The following is a 16,697-nucleotide window of genomic DNA, read 5'->3' on the forward strand; positions in this document are numbered from 1 at the left end:
GCATAGGCTATGATGCAATAGTTATAGAATACAGTAAATACATATGCGATGAGTAATGCAAGATATGTAAACATTATTAAAGTGGCATTATTAAAGTGACTAGTGTTCCATTTATTAAAGTGGCCAATGATTTCAAGTCTGTATGTAGGCAGCCGCCTCTCTGTGCTAGTGATGGCTGTTTAATTAACAGTCTGATGGCCTTGAGATAAAAGCTGTTTTTCAGTCTCTCGGTCCAAGTTTTGATGCACCTGTACTGACCCCGCCTTCTGGATGGTAGCGGGGTGAACAGGCAGTGGTTCGGGTGCTTGTTGTCCTTGATAATCCTTTTGGCCTTCCTGTGACATCGGGTGCTAGATGTGGGTGGAGAAATGTCTACATAATGGTGCACATTAAAAACGCTCACAAAGCTCCACATCCAGCTTCTTCACTTGTGGGATTGTCTGAGGGAGGGTGGGGGGTTGCTGAGGAGTGTTTCTGTCTGTAATAAAGACCTTTTGTGGGGCAAAACACATGCTGATTTGCTGGGCCTGGCTCCCAAGTGGGTGGAACTCTGCCCATTCATGTGAAATCCATGGATCCATGGACTAAATTGACTGATTTCCTTATATGAACTGTAACTCAGTAAAATCGTTGAAATTGTTGCGTGTTGCATTTATATTTCTGTTCAGACTAAATAAATCAATAAAAGACAGAGATAAGAGCTGAGCAATGAGGGAGGGAAGGACAGATGTTTTTTCCAGGTGCTTTAACCATGTGGTTTTAATGTTTGGTCCTCTAAGGCAGGCACTCAGAGAAAGACCAGTCGTGGTGGGAAAAGAGCAGAAAACACAGCAGGAACTTTTTTATCTTCTAAAAATGATTTATTAATACAATATGGTACAGTACACCCCATAGTACAGTATGATTGGCAGAAACCAGAGGAGGCAAAAGTAGAGAAAACACTAAACAATGATCCCATATCTGTACGTGACTGAGTAAGGAGTACATCATCACATTAAAACCTTGCTAAAATCATGGTCAGCAAAAAATTGAATAAAATAAAATATACAAATGGCAGGAAATGCAATTTGTTCCATCTCCAAGAACTCTATGATGTCATCCCAGGTGCCTTCACTATGACAACTCCGTCCCAGGTGCCTTCACTATGACAACTCCGTCCCAGGTGCCTTCACTATGACAATTCCGTCCCAGGTGCCTTCACTATGACAACTCCGTCCCAGGTGCCTTCACTATGACAACTCCGTCCCAGGTGCCTTCACTCCGACAACTCCGCCCCAGGTGCCTTCACTATGACAACTCCGTCCCAGGTGCCTTCACTCCGACAACTCCGTAACAGCGCGGCGACAACAGTGGATCAAAGAGCTGCACCAGAGTGGAGAACGCCACGTCTTCCTGTAACAGACATCAACGACAAGAAGAACAAAAACAGTTAGAAAACAACGTCAAAGACCCCTCCCCCCATGACACACCACCGCACCGCAGAGTTTGTCTTTGAACCACGCCGCGAGGGGCCTCAGATGAGAACTGCTCTCTCCCCTGTAAAAGATCTTTGTAACGTTTCCCTCGAGTAGTCACATCTGTGCAAATATTGTGTTAGGTGGACTCTGACAGGCTGGAAGCAGCATGTTTGAATACTGTCTTTATGTTTGAACACAGTCTGGCTTGATACCTTACAGATACTGACCAATTATGGCTCCATGTGTTTGGTAGGCCTGCACTGAGAGCTATGCTTTGTACAAAGCTAAATCAACAGCCTGCACTGACCACCACATGCACGCACGCACGCTCACACACAGTATATGTCATTTTGAGTGTGGACACTTTTGGTTGAACTTGGAAAAAAATCTGCATTCTAATCAATTTCTGTTACATATTCCTGTTAGGGAACACTTTTGTACAAGGCATCAAACTTAGATAGCTCATTACGATCACTCAAATCACAGATTACGTCATTAGTTTTGGCCCGGGGTACAACGGTGTGAAGTTACACCCCTGGTCTGTAATAAGGGGAACACTTCAAACTCTCCACAGCGCGAACTCAACCCTAATGGCGTCCCCTCTGATTTCTCCCGACTTAAGTGATCTGTCGTCGGGGAAATTTAACGAGTCGCAAAGCTCCTTTAATGTTTGGGACAAGCAGATCATCAAGACCTATGGATAAACATACAGCAGTTATAGGAGCTGAGTTTAGGGGCCTTCAATGACACGTCCGTTGAGTACACGCCGCTATGACTTCAATAGAAAGGACTCCATATGAAATCTGAATCTGGAAGTTTTTCATATAGCCGTGTGATGCGTGTGATAACTTTGAACACTCCTCACAAATTGGCACAAGGATCACTTAGCATTACATTTGAAGAGTGTCGACGCGGAGCGTTTTAAAGGGTTTTATTTTCAAAGCATGTTCTCATAGCAGGAAATGGACAATAGGAATTCTAAACTGCTGAACCTAACAGGAAGGTGGGACTATGTGTCGGGAATATCAGACCTAAGCAGAAGCCATCGCGTAACAGCCATAATCACTACATTATTCCCCTACCCAAGTCATTCAGTAAATAGCTCAACCATTCTAAGGCCAACACCACTGTATCACTTTAAAGAGACGGACCGAAGACAACTAATAGTCTACATAACCAGGTCATCCAAAATCCCTTCTGAGAAAACATTAATGGAACAGCTAAACAGGTACAGTATTTGGCTGGTCTCAAATCTGTTTGTGCTGTATAGCCAACTTCTATGGTCAATGTTGCATATACAGCACAAACAGATCTGGGACCAGGCTTGAACGGTATAGCCATTGTCTCTGTAGCAGCGAAAGCCACTAAAACCACACTCCAAGAATCCTTCTCCTTTTTGTCCTATCACATTGTGAATCAATGAACACACCCTATAGCAATTAGCCAGACAATGTGCATTCCAGGCCCAGACCTCCTCTGTTTGTAGCTGGGAGGGAGAAACAATAGTTCTCTCCATTGGCCTGGCGGCTGAGGTCATGTTTTCACCCACTACTAAGCTCTGGGGAACCAGACACGGGTAATTATGGGACAATGAGGAAAAGAGATGTTTGGTGTCGCGCAGCGGCCGTTTGAAGTCATAGGGACCGGACCACTATATCTGGCCTGCGTGTGTCTGTGTGTGTCTGTGTGTGGCTGTGTGTGTCGGTGTGTATTCGTGTGTGTCTGCGTTTGACCACAGGTTGGAGGGATTGAGAGAGAATGAACAAGGAGGAAGTGAGGCCTCTCCTTTTTTAGTAACAATGACTGATGTGCTGTAGTTGGGGTGCATCTCAATAGTGGACCCCATCCCTTGTCTCCTCTCCTTTATCTGCACAGACCTGTAGGAACTGGACAGGTGAAAGCAAATCCCCAGTAGACATCCACCATTTTAGTCTCACCGATCCCTATTCAGATCAGTGCAAATGAAGGAGACAAGGAGGCAGCCACATTAGACTACTGAGATGCATCCCAAGTCAGTTGTGTGCCATTGTGGTTGAGGCTGTTCCTGTACCTGTTCTTTCAGGTAGCAGAGGCGGTCCAGGAGAATCAGGCCCTCGATGCAGGGAGCCAAAGTCACCTTCAGCTGGGTAAACACAGGTAGCAGGTCAGTAAACACTAGTTTTAAGTGTACTTCTGTTAAGTGTACTTCAACACTATGGGATCCAACGGAATACAACTAGGCACCTTATCAAAGCAGAGCAGGGCATGGCTGTTGTAACGTCATTGAAATAGAACACCTCTGATTTCAAAACTAGGTTTCATTAGCAGCCTGAGGACAGTAAAAATATCACTTTTTTTTGCCAGATTATTTACACAGAGTAGAGTTTACACAAGTCATTGAGGGAGTTGTGTAAACGTAAACCAAGTTTAATAAGGATTAATAACCACTCCAAAACAGAAAGTGCTGGACAAAGAGAATCAATGCTCCTACAGCCATAGAAGTCCTGTGTGAGCCATTCATTCAGAGTGATGATACTTCCTCTAGGTAGTAGTGCTATAGTATCCCAGTTGGGACCTACCATGTTAAAGGCCTCCATCTCAACCATCCTGGGTCGGTATGTGTCGTGGTAACCCTGTATGACACCGTCAGACAGCTGGTAGAGAGGGAAGGAAGGAGGGAGAGAGGGCGGGAGGCAGAGAAGAGGTAGTGAAAGAGAGATGGAGGAGGGAGAGATGGGAGAGAGGGAGGAGTGTTGGAGACAGAGCAGGGTCATGTGTGGAGGTGATAGGTGAGTAACATGACAGTGGTAACACACAAACCATTGAACACTTTTAATCCCAGGCTTCACGAGCAAGAAATTTCCCATTTATAGAAGGACTCGAAGGAGGCAGTTGAGACATATTCCCTAAGCCCTGCACTCGCTGTTTGTTTAACAATGCCTTACCCATGATCACACAGTACTCTAGGTGCATATTACACAACTTGTCCATTTCTAAAGAGCCCTTTAGATTCCATGTGTCAGTTTCAAAGATGGTTTAGAGCAACCAAAGACATTCAACTGTACAGGGTTTTCAGGTACCATTACAGATAATCTTTACTGTCAGTTCAATTGTACAGAGCTATGCTAAAAGCCTGTCCTCTCGCCGGGATTTCACATCTTACGCCAAGAATAGTTTAATTTTTTTTTTATTACCCCAAATCCATTATGGGTTGCTTTCCTGGTGTCCAAAGCAGCAGTGTGGGATTCCCCCTGAAGATATGTTGCTCTGAAGAACATTCCCAAGTCTGTTCCCAAAACGCCCTAATACTGTGATATCTCCCGTCACTGACCTTTGACCCGTCCAGCTCCAGCCTCCGGAGGGCTCTCCAGACGTAGTCCACGAACGAGGTGGCCTTGGAGTAGACGTTCCCCACACGCTTCTCGCTGCCAACGACACACACGTGAAGATAGCTCTTTCAACCCCCAAATCACCATCGCTGAAATCAGCCTACCAGTGTATATTAAGTCATAGTCATCCGATTCTCCTTTTCCCTCTTATTTTTCCTCCCTTGCTACGCTACAACACCCTGGCAACCAAAGTGAAACAGTCATCACACATGCAATAGTAGAGAGGTGGTCATGTCCATTAATGAGGTATGGGATCCTGATTTCACTCAGTGAGGGACCCAGTGTCCTGTAGGCTACGGGGATAGACATGTCAGTGAGAGGTGTGAGGTTGTCATTGTGTGTGTGTGTGTGTGTGTCTTCGTGTGTGTGTGTGTGGGGTTGTCTTTGTGTGTGTGTGTGTGTGTGTGTGTGTGGGGGGGGGGTTGTCTTTGTGTGTGTGTGTAATACAGAGGGTACCTCCCCTGTCTCTCTGGGGCTGAGAAGACCAACTGTAGATTTCTCTGTTCTGTTTTCACCAGGATCAATCATTCCTCTTCACTTGTTCTACTTTACCCAGCAGCAGTCAACAACCCATTCAGGAAGTCTGACGATCTTACATTGTGGGCTGCTCCTTACAGCGTTCAAAATGACTATTCACCATAACTTCAGCTAGAGGGGTAGAGAATACCCTTGTTGTGTCTTCACATCAGAAGTCTGTGTTTTTTGTATCCTAGCGGAATGAATTTGAGTAAGTGGAGATTCTTACAAATTGGCCACAAACCATAAAATGAGGGCCAGTAAAAACCCAAGCTAACAGGTTTTGTCAACGGTACTGCAGACCCCCCAAGACAGGGGCACCTGGACTCTCTCAGTAGTCTGGTATAGCCTACTGCTTTGGATGTCCCCTAACCAGGGAGACCAAACCTACCTTTTAAAGGAGCTGTAGTGATCCCTTAGAATCACATGGAGGACGGCCCTATAGAAGAGTGACTCCATCTGAATCTGTGGGAGACAGAAAATATTCAAAGATCCCATGTTATCTACGCTTACAAAAAAAACTATTTTCTTGAGATATTCATTCATTCTCTGCCAGTGATTAGGGTGTGTATTAAAACACATTGGAGGAAACGTTTTTGTGACAATGCCCAATGCTTATACCAAACTCAACATATGATCTGAGTGCAATCAGACTGGTTGTTGGACGCCAGCTGCCATTTCAGCACACAATCCCATCCCTTAGTGATTACATTCATATTCAGAAACATTATTTATGAATGGTCCGGGCGGTATCGTGTAACAGGTTTGACCCCGCACACTAGCGTCCCAAGTGGCAGCCTATTCCCTATATAGTGCACTACTTTTGACCAGAGCCCTATGGGCCCTTGTCAAAAGTAGTGCACTATATAGGGAATAGGGTGCCACTTGGGACGCGGCCTAAGGTCGGCGGCTCAAATATCTATAGTATTGTTAAGTCTCAATCAGGCCTTATTGTATGTGAAAGACCCTGGAGATGTATGGGAACAGTGTGCTCTAAGGCATCCGTATCCACTTGCTCTGGAACGCGTAATATAAAAACAGGATCTGTCGCGTTTGGGAAACACACGTGGCCAGTTGCTGGATGCAATCATTCAATTGATCAGCTTTGATTATCTTTGATGAGCACAAATTTGTAGCAACCAAAAAAACTCATTGAACTATGATTGCATGATGTCATTCTCACACAGACAACTCATTGAACTGTAGTTTGGCCAAATGTGTCCAACGTATTGATATACATGTATATAGTACTTACCCCTTGGCCTTTGGAAACTCTCTCCAGAGCCTGAACAAGAGAAAATAAAGTGAAATGTTTTTAAGTATTCAGTATTTATTAGGACCCCGTGAACGGACTCTCCCTGGTGGCACAACAGAGTTAAAAACGTTACATTGCTCTTACAACATGTGGTACTCAAAAGGTAGAAGATATCACTTAGTTAGTCTCACTACAATAACAGACTGAGGACCAACTGTACAGCATTGAACAGTTGTGGGTACTAAAAAGTCAATACTGTGGCACAACCTAACCTTATAGTGCCCTCAACTATACTGTCTGGTTGATAGATGGTGCCTTAAAGCGTTGAATGCATAGCTGACAGAAATATTATACTGAACAAAAATATAAAATGCAACAATTTAGAAGATTTTACTGAGTTACAGTTCATATAAGGAAATCAATTCAAATAAATTAATTAGGCCCTAATCTATGGATTTCACATGACTGGGAATAAAGATATGTATCTGTTGGTCACAGATACCTTCAAAACAAAGTAGGGCGTGGATCAGAAAACCGGTCAGTATCTGGTTTACCACCATTTGCCTCATACAGCGTGACAAATAACCTTTGCATAGAGTTGATCAGGCTGTTAATTGTGGCCTGTGGAATGTTGTCCCACTCCTCTTCAATGGATGTGCAAAGTTGCTGGATATTGGCGGGAACTGGAACACGCTGTCGTACACGTCGATCCAGAGCATCCCAAACATGCTCAATGGGTAACATGTCTGGTGAGTATGCAGGCCATGGAAGTACTGGGACATTTTCAGCTTCCAGGAATTGTGTACAGATCCTTGCAACATGGGGCCGTGCATTATCACGCTGAAACATGAAGTGATGGTGGCGGATGAATGGTACACCAATGGGCCTCAGGATCTCATCACGATATCTCTGTGTATTCAAATTGCCATTAATAAAATGAAATTGTGTTTTGTTGCCCATAGCTTATGCCTGCCCATACCATAACCCCACTGCCACCATGGGGCACTCTGTTCACAACGTTGACATCAGCAAACCGCTCGCCCATGCAACGCCATACACGTGGTCTGCAGTTGTAAGTCCGGTTGGACGTACTGTCAAATTCTCTAGAATGACGTTGGAGGCGGATTATGGTAGAGAAATTAACATTAAATTCTCTGGCAACAGCTCTGGTGGACATTCCTGCAGTCAGCATGCCAATTGCATGCTCCCTCAACTTGAGACATCAGTGGCATTGTGTTGTGTGACAAAACTGCAGAAATTAGTTTGCCATTTTATTGTCCCCAGCACAAGGTGCACCTGTGTAAGAATCATGCTGTTTAATAAGCTTCTTGATATGCCACACCTGTCGGGTTGATGGATTATCTTGGCAAAGGAGAAATGGTCACTAACAGGGATATAAAACAAAATTATGTACAAAATCTGAGATTTTTTTAATTTCAGCTCATGAAACATGAGACCAACACATTTCATGTTGCCTTTATATTTTTGTTCAGTGGTATATATATATATAGCAAATGACAGTTGGCAAAATATCTGTCACCTAAGGTGAGTCAGGCTCACCAGACACGCCGACATCCTGGCATTTCTGCCACAGAACCAGGACTGCTCCCTCAGGTAGCCACTCAGGGGGAAACCACACACGCTGCTGCTTGGACACTCTGAAACAAACAAACACACAGACTTTAACACCAGCTGTGTCAGAACTGCACCGTGTATTTAACACTATAGGAACGTGTGACTATGGTAGTTGACAGGCCACCAACAAAAGTCCAAAGGGAGAGAGAATGAAGTGAAACATTAATGCTATTCAGAGCCTTCCCAAACTAGCTTTGAAGTTTCAAACTCGAAAAACCCGAGATGGCGGGCGTCGCTAACCCCTTAGCCACATTGCTCTTTGACTCCACTCCTGTTGAACACATGGTAGTGGTATTAGCAGAGGCAGTCCTGGTCAGAGTCAATTGGAGCAGACAGGCTTTGATAGAGTTTGAAGGCTAGCTTACAGTATACATTGTGGAGTGTTTACATTTCACTAGCACGCTAGCCTTATCTCAGCCACACTGAACTGACCACGTCGCGAGGGCCAAGCACTGCTCGCCCCCTTCCCTGGCACACACACACACACACACACACACACACACACACACACACACACACAAGTGTTTCTAATATTGTAGCGTGTGACGAGGCATCTGTTAGTTCCCAACAGTCAGGAAGAAGGAGACACAGTGGCTCTAGGGCTCTGTGGCACGCTTACTTCACGCCCTTAAGGACTGGTCCCGGGCCAGTTTATGTTAAGGGAAGCTGACCTCAGATCAGATGATGGGTCTCACACTCGGCTAAATCCCCCAGACTGAATGACTATGACGAATGGTGCAGTCCAGTGGCTCTCGTTCCATATGACACAATTGAATGGATATTTCCTATACGACTTAGCTAAGGATCTCAACACTCTTATGGTTTGGGTTTCCATCTTTTAGGGTGAGGTAGTACACTGCAGGGTTTGGCCCGCATCCCAGAATTCTTTGCAAGGTCGAGACAGTGAGACAGTGAGACAGTGAGAGAGAGAGAGAGAGAGAGAGACAGTGAGACAGTGAGACAGTGAGAGAGAGAGAGAGAGAGAGAGAGAGAGAGAGAGAGAGAGAGAGAGAGAGAGAGAGAGAGAGAGAGAGAGAGAAAGAAGGAGCGAGAAGCATGCAAGGACGTCTGGCACGACTCAAGTGTTTTCAATCAAAACGCTGTGATGTCATTATTGGCGGACCCAACAGAGTGGCGAGTAACAGGTCAGGGGTCGCAGTGTTAAGAGAGAAAGCGCGATAGGAAGCAGCTCACCACGCCACGGTGCCGAATCCCTGTTAAAAGCACGCAGGGGTTGTCATCACACACAGAGAGGATTCCAGGTTTCATACCTCATAAAGGGGAGCAGTGGATCAGAAAACATAACCAGGAGCAGCTGGAGCTAACATTCTCACCCATCACAACTGTCTGAAGCTACGTTTATATCTAGCTATGACAGGGAGAAAAGAACCACATCATATTGAGTCTTCTAGGTTAAAGGAATATAGGAATGTAGACTTAAGCAATAAGGCCCGGGGGGGGTGTGGTATATGGCCAATATACCACGTCTAAAGGCTGTTCTCATGTACGACGCAACGTGGAGTGCTAGGACACAGCCATTATCCGTGGTATATTGGCCATATACCACAAACACCCCAGGTGCCTTATTGCTAATATAAACTGGTTAACAATGTAATTAGAGCAGTAAAAATAGATGTTTTGTCATACCCGTGGTATATGGTCTGATATACCACGGCTTTCAGCCAATCAGCATTCAGTGTTTGAACCACCCAGTTTATAAGAGAGAATATTTCACTGTTGATGTCAGGGAAACAAATGTATCGTGAATTGGAGGTAAAAAAAGCAAGGGGAACAAGATATAGACACTACTATCGACTATTCACTGTTGACCTTTCAGCTGCAGGTCCATGTATCAGACACGTCTCCTTGCCTTTGTGTTTTCTATACTATACAGCTCTATGGGTCTTTATATTCTGTGTAGAGTAGATAGTGTTTTCTATACTATACAGCTCTATGGGTCTTTATATTCTGTGTAGAGTAGATAGTGTTTTCTATACTATACAGCTCTATGGGTCTTTATATTCTGTGTAGAGTAGATAGTGTGTTCTATACTATACAGCTCTATGGGTCTTTATATTCTGTGTAGAGTAGATAGTGTTTTCTATACTATACAGCTCTATGGGTCTTTATATTCTGTGTAGAGTAGATAGTGTTTTCTATACTATACAGCCCTATGGGTCTTTATATTCTGTGTAGAGTAGATAGTGTGTTCTATACTATACAGCTCTATGGGTCTTTATATTCTGTGTAGAGTAGATAGTGTTTTCTATACTATACAGCCCTATGGGTCTTTATATTCTGTGTAGAGTAGATCATTTTTAGTGTATTGTACATTTAGAATGATGACTTAATGAAGTTTTTCTGCATTGATTAAGTGTGATTGGAATACAAATACTACAGTGCTCTCATATGAAGTCAGAATACACGCTGGATAAATCATATCCAATTCAACACCTGAACATTAGCGGGTCAAAAATATCACATTTGCAATCCTCTAAACTGTTATCCTGAGACGATAAATCCATTAAATGATTCTAACAGTCTCTTCTTAGCTAGCCGAATCTAGAGAGCGCAAGTTGGCTGTGTACCCAACTCATCAACCAACATCAGTGTTTATGCTACTTCGTATTTGGCTTGTGAGAGAATTATGCTTCCCTTGGGCTGGTGAGAGTGACAAAGTAGACACTGCAGGGTGACAGAATTATGATTAGCATAAAAACTGGGGGACGTCTGTGGACAGGAAGCAGGTCTCCTAGTGGGGGGGGGGGGAAGAGGGGGCAGTTGCAGTCTGTAGTTCTAAGTAAGAGTTTGGCTCTGGTTGAGATTTCCACAATGGAAACCATATGTTCTCTAAGGGGTGGATGAGGGTGGGTCTGTGTTCTGGTGACTGGGTCTCCCTGCCTGAATACTGTATGTATGTATGTATGTATGTATGTATGTATGTATGTATGTATGTATGTATGTATGTATGTATGTATGTATGTATGTATGTATGTATGTATGTATGTATGCATGCACTGCATACTGTGTGTAGCTAATGAATTAATGAAATCGAAGCCTTTCCCTTGGGGAATACACAAAAGCCTCTCTGTACACCAGGTTGGTAATTAGATGGTAAGTCCACTGTCCCTGCCTCCTTTCCCTGTCCCTCTGACTGATCTGAATGGACTTGATAGGTGAGTGACACTATCATTCTATCCTACAGTATCTAGTCCATTCCCACTGGAGGAACTTTGTGAATGATCTATGCTCCTCAAAGAGCAAAAGGGTTTAAGTCAAGTCTTGAAGTCCAGGGGTTCCCAAACTATTTTGCTTCGTGACCCACCAATTGAGGTGTCATTTGAGTTGGTGGAAAAACATACACTGACCAAAGAATAAGTAAAACATATTAATAATAACCTATTCTTCAAAACACTCTCACACACACACAAAACACTCTCACACACACACAAAACACTCTCACACACACACAAAACACTCTCACACACACTCACGGTATGCCAACCTTTCCTTTCCCCCCTGGCCATGTAATTACCTTGTCTGGTGGGATCAAACTCCTCAGAGAGGAGGTGGTAGCAGCAGCCAACGCTGCAGACGGAGAGGAGCTCCCGTTTGGCCACAAACATGCGCAGGGTGCTGGGCGCCAGGTCTCCACACGTGTGCAGACCAACCATGACCGCATCCTGGGTTTGGAAAACAGGGAGAGAGCAGCCTCAGCACTGAAACAGGCCTACATTATCAATGTGATGCAGAGCTGGCATCAGTGATCATACAATTATATTTTAGGCACATTGACACCAACACACACTTGAAAGAAAATGTCTACTTGAATGTGTATGAACTGGTCTACTTGAATGTGTATGTACTGTGGTGTGAATATGAATCTTAGGGACTTCAGCTATCTAAATTAATTAATTGACACACAACCGCAGTTGGTGACATTTGCATTCAAAAAAGCATGGTTTTGCCGTTGACGTTGTTTTATTGGTCGACAGTGAGTGTCACCTACCTCTAACTCCCCAATAATCTCTTTGAGCTCCGTCTCCGCGGTAACGTAGGAGGTCAGGGGTGAGTACAGCATGCCGCTGCCCATGCCACCACTGTTAACCCAGCTCCTGGCCTTCCTCTCCAGGTTCTCCCTCTTCCTCCTCTCCCTCTCCTCCAGACTCAACTCACTGGGGGGAACCCGGGGGGAGGTGGGCTCCACCATGCCCACACACAGGGCACTGAGAAAGGGTTCCTCTGGAGCTGAGGCTGGGTCACTTTGGTCCAACTCTGGAAGGGAATTGTCCTCTAACAAAATGGCGGAGGTAAGTGATGTCATTGCATCTTCCTCATTCCGATCTGTTAACCCTGTTGTGTTGGTCTGTGCCTCCCCGTCTCTCCTCCCCTTCCCCTCCTCCTTCTCTGCATCCCCACTCATCTTAACCATATCCTCTCTCTCTCTCTCACCGGGTGCAATATCCTCCAAGTCCTCCTGGCCTGAAGGGGGCACCACTGTCGGAGTTCTATTGGCTTTGCTGTGCCTCTGGTAGGCCCGGGAGTACTTCTTGAGCTTCCTGTTCCTCTCCTGGGCGCCGTGAGTGTTGACGCTGGACGAGTCGATGCCGTACACCTGGAGGCCATAGCGCAGCGACAGGAAGGAGCAAAGGTAACCTTTCCCTGAGCCCACATCAATCACCTGGGAGACAAAGATTTATTGTGATGGGTCAGAAAATAATGTAGTCTAGTCGATGTTGTTCAAGCTTGGTCTTGGGTGCCCCACTCATAGGGTGTGCAGGCTTTCGTTCTAGCCCACCACTGTTTAATTAATCAACTAATCATCAAGCCCTTGATATGTTGAGTCGGGTGTGTAAGGCTGGAACAAAAGCCTGCATACACCTTTTAGGTACCCAGGAGCAGGATTGAAGAACACTGTTGTGGCCAGGGCCCGGGCACACGGTAGCAAAACATTAACGTTTTGAAAAGAAAACCGAGTTTCTTATCCGACAATATCAGATAGTACCTCAATCTGTTTCAGAGTGTTTTCTTCTGTTTTGTGCCTGCTAAAATGAGACCCGGTTGTGTCTTTCACCTGTTTGACCCGGCAGCGCTGGGCTAGGCTGGCCACCACCTCTGACATGGCCTGCACCTCGTGGGACTTCTTGGAGTTCATAAACTCATCACTCTCCACCACAGCACCTGGAACTGTCAATGGACACACATGTGTCAGTGAATCTGTGCATGGATGGCAAAACTGTACACTATCTGTGCTTTGCTATTGAGAGACCTGTGACCAAACCTAGTGTCAGTGACCATAGAAATAGAATTACTATAAATAGATAGTAATTATGTTTCTATATCAGTGACACTAATGACAGTGTGTTACAATGACAGAACCAAGACCTTGGACTAAAACAAACAGTTCCCCTTTAGTTATTCTTAGGATCGGTTAGGATAGTGTCCATTTTGTACCTTCCTCCAGGGGTTGAGCGTTGTCAGTGTGTCTGAGGGATTGCAGTAGCTCTGTGCGGCCCACACAGACCCCGAGGCCAGGCAGGGAGTGGGCATAGGCAGCCTCCAAGAACTCAGCCACATCCACCAGGCGCTTACTATCATCACAGAAACCAAAGGTGATCTTCTTGGCTTTTCGAGAGTAAAAAAAAAAGAAGAAACATAAGAGTTGTCCTTTGTTTATTTTATTCAACATTTTGACTTTGATAAATATTACAACCGTGTAATAACAATTACATATGAAACATTTCATATTTGTCAATGAACCATCGACAAAATAACACTTACCGTACCATTGCCATGATTTAAGTAATGTTCTGGCGCCCTCTTGTGGTCACCATTCAAAGTGATCTCTGTCAAGACCTCCACGGGTGGCACCGCCATGAACTGGTCCCATACATTGCAAGTGTAGAAATCCACAGTGTGGGCATTGGCGATGCTCAGTGAAACAGAGAGGAAGAGTTTAACAGCATCTATTTTCTTCTGAATCGCTTCCAGAGAATTCATGGAAGATGCCATTGAATAAAAACTCTAACCTAGACGTGCTTACAGCAGGTCTTGGAATGACTCCCTCTTTACAGTATAATCAGGCATAACTAGTTGCAACTGAACGACGATGATTTTCTTAGCACGTATGTGGCAGCCATGTTGGGTGTACCGAAATACATTGAGCTCTACGGACGCTATCCTTACTTACGCACCAACACAAATGACGTCCCTCGTGGTCGATTGCTCATGGATGGATTTGTCATGTCTTTCTGAGACCACCACATACGTCATAACAATGCGACGAAAAGCACATGGGAAGTAAACACATGAAACTTGCGATATTTTGCTAAAATTGAGTGAAATGGCACCACCAGCACAGCAAAAAATGAAGACCAAGGGCACATATGACGGAAAACGTGCCAATAGAAACCAACCCTACAATCGACCAGGGGGCAAGAAGAAGTGGGTCTCTGAGCACAAAGTATTCGACGGCAGTATTGGAGAAGGTAGCTAAGCTCGCTTGCCAGTGCTAGCTAGCCATAGTCTGAGTTCCAGTCACTTTAGCTAGCTAACTTGCCACTGGAATGTAATAGTTAGCTGAACAGAGACGGCAACCAGGCTAAGCTAGCCTATCTAGCTATCTAAAGTGTGTTTAAAATTGCAGTTAATGTATATTGTATAAAATGAAATCATTCAATATGTTAGAGTTCCGGGATAACTAGACCTTCCAACTGTAGAAGTGGGGAATCTATAAAGGTCCTGATTAATCTATGAGCCCCCCCATTGACCAATTAGCTAATAAAGTAACCTAGCTACATGGGTGGCTAAATGTTTATGTGTAAGTTAACAAACAGTGTTTTTGCAGATATACATTAATGCTTGAGCCATAAACATCTCTTTCCTCAGGTCAGGGCTTTGCCTTCAAAAGGAAGGAGAAAGTGAAACATGAATACAACAAACTGCTACGGAAGGAGAGGAGGAAGAACACAGAGTTCAAAAGCCAATATACAGAACAGTACCCCGAGCATCTGAGGCATCTCTACGAGGCTGAGGCCGAGAAACTGAGGAATGAGGTTAAGACCAACAGAATCAACAGAACCAAAGCTAGGATGGCTGGCGCTGGTGGTCCAGTAGAGGAGGAAGCAGCTCCCATGGCAGTGAACGAAGCCCCCACGGACCAAGCTACATCCATAGACCCTGCAGCTGATGCTGGCATCTCCTCTGACAAGACTGACTCTGCCTCACAGCCCACTCCAGCAGTAGCGGCCTCAAAGAATGACAGGTAGTCACTTAAATAATGTTTACAAACTGCTTTTCTAATTTCATTTGTATATATTGTATTATATTCTACTGTATTTTAGTCAATGCCACTCCGACATTGCTTGTCTTAATATTGATATATTTCTTAGTTCCATTATTTTGCTTTTAGATTTGTGTGTATTGTTGTGAATTGTTAGATATTACTGCACTGTTGGAGCTAGGAACACAAGCATTTCGCTACACCCGCAATAACATCTGCTAAATATGTGTATGTGACAATACAATTTGCTCATCTGGTTTGGAGTAAAGCAGTTTGTGCAAAAAATGTAAATGCACTACCCATTTACAGTGTACTGTGTAAAATGTAATTTCTGTCAATGAAGTGTGGCAATGCTTTGTGTGAAATGTCGTTGCAATCAAGGCCAACCACTTGAAGGAGTTACAATGCGTGATGCAACATGCTAATGTGTTGTTGTTTTCCAGTCTACCCATGAGTAACCGGAGTAAAAAGAAAATGCTGAGGAAGACTTCCTATCAGAAAACAAAAGAGGAGTTTGAAAGTGTTAAAGAAAAGCAGAAGAATAAGAAAGAGGTATAGTGTTTCACGTTCTCAATTTAAAGTCCTCAGAAAAGTACTATCGTAGGTCAAAAGCGTTGGACTGTTCTCAACAAGTGGTATTTTTGCCTCCATATAGGAGTTTTTGAAGAACAAGGAGCAGAAAGAAGAAGCTATCAAGAAGTACAAACAGAAGAAAATGGAGACATTTCAGATGCTGAGCAAAAAGACGAGGAAGGGGCAGCCCAACCTGAACCTACAGATGGAATACCTGCTCCAGAAGATTCAAGGGACCGGGCCGGGAAAATGACCCGGAAAAATGGACGTCGAAGGCTTCAAATAGCAAATAAACAGTGGAACTCTTACTGTGATGGTTTTATATCATAGATGAGTCTTGTTCTTCTTTTGTGAACTGCCATTGTTAATAGATTGTATCATAATAGATTTTCAGACTTTTTAGCAGTTTATTTACATTTTGAACCACAAGGTGGCATTTGAGAGATGAGCTGTTCTTGTAAAATATTTAAATATTCCTTTCAAATAGAAACCATTTCTATTAAATGTTAATAAAAGGTTGTAAACGAAGTCTGGTTTATTGTTCTATTTATGAGTGCACCAAGAACTAAAGCTAGTGTTGATCCAAGTGGACTGCAGAATTCAGAGTGAGA

General features: G+C 44.1%; 2 protein-coding genes across 7 annotated transcripts; one reads left to right on the forward strand and one right to left on the reverse strand.

Moving 5' to 3' along the window:
* Nucleotides 1-835: 835 nt before the first annotated feature.
* On the reverse strand, nt 836-14,344 carry mettl25 (methyltransferase like 25). Of its 6 annotated transcripts, none has more exons than XM_071332191.1 (13): nt 14,018-14,344; nt 13,686-13,856; nt 13,237-13,418; nt 12,684-12,912; nt 12,241-12,524; nt 11,767-11,914; nt 8,157-8,254; nt 6,597-6,626; nt 5,733-5,806; nt 4,768-4,861; nt 4,016-4,090; nt 3,508-3,579; nt 836-1,392 (listed from the first exon to the last, which is right to left on the reverse strand). In XM_071332191.1, the coding sequence occupies exons 1-13, from the start codon at nt 14,241-14,243 to the stop codon at nt 1,288-1,290; spliced, it is 1,788 nt and encodes a 595-aa protein (XP_071188292.1). In that variant the 5' UTR covers nt 14,244-14,344; the 3' UTR covers nt 836-1,287. The 6 variants fall into 6 exon arrangements, with proteins under 6 accessions (XP_071188292.1, XP_071188293.1, XP_071188288.1 ...); XM_071332192.1 differs by having other exon boundaries at nt 13,306-13,412; nt 14,018-14,339; XM_071332187.1 differs by having other exon boundaries at nt 12,241-12,912.
* Nucleotides 14,345-14,415: 71 nt separating this feature from the next.
* ccdc59 (coiled-coil domain containing 59) lies at nt 14,416-16,614 on the forward strand. Its single transcript, XM_071332193.1, has 4 exons — nt 14,416-14,719; nt 15,120-15,495; nt 15,957-16,065; nt 16,169-16,614. The coding sequence occupies exons 1-4, from the start codon at nt 14,575-14,577 to the stop codon at nt 16,337-16,339; spliced, it is 801 nt and encodes a 266-aa protein (XP_071188294.1). The 5' UTR covers nt 14,416-14,574; the 3' UTR covers nt 16,340-16,614.
* Nucleotides 16,615-16,697: the final 83 nt, after the last annotated feature.

Source organism: Salvelinus alpinus, chromosome 11, assembly GCF_045679555.1.
Source record: "Salvelinus alpinus chromosome 11, SLU_Salpinus.1, whole genome shotgun sequence".
NCBI classification, from domain to species: domain Eukaryota; kingdom Metazoa; phylum Chordata; class Actinopteri; order Salmoniformes; family Salmonidae; genus Salvelinus; species Salvelinus alpinus.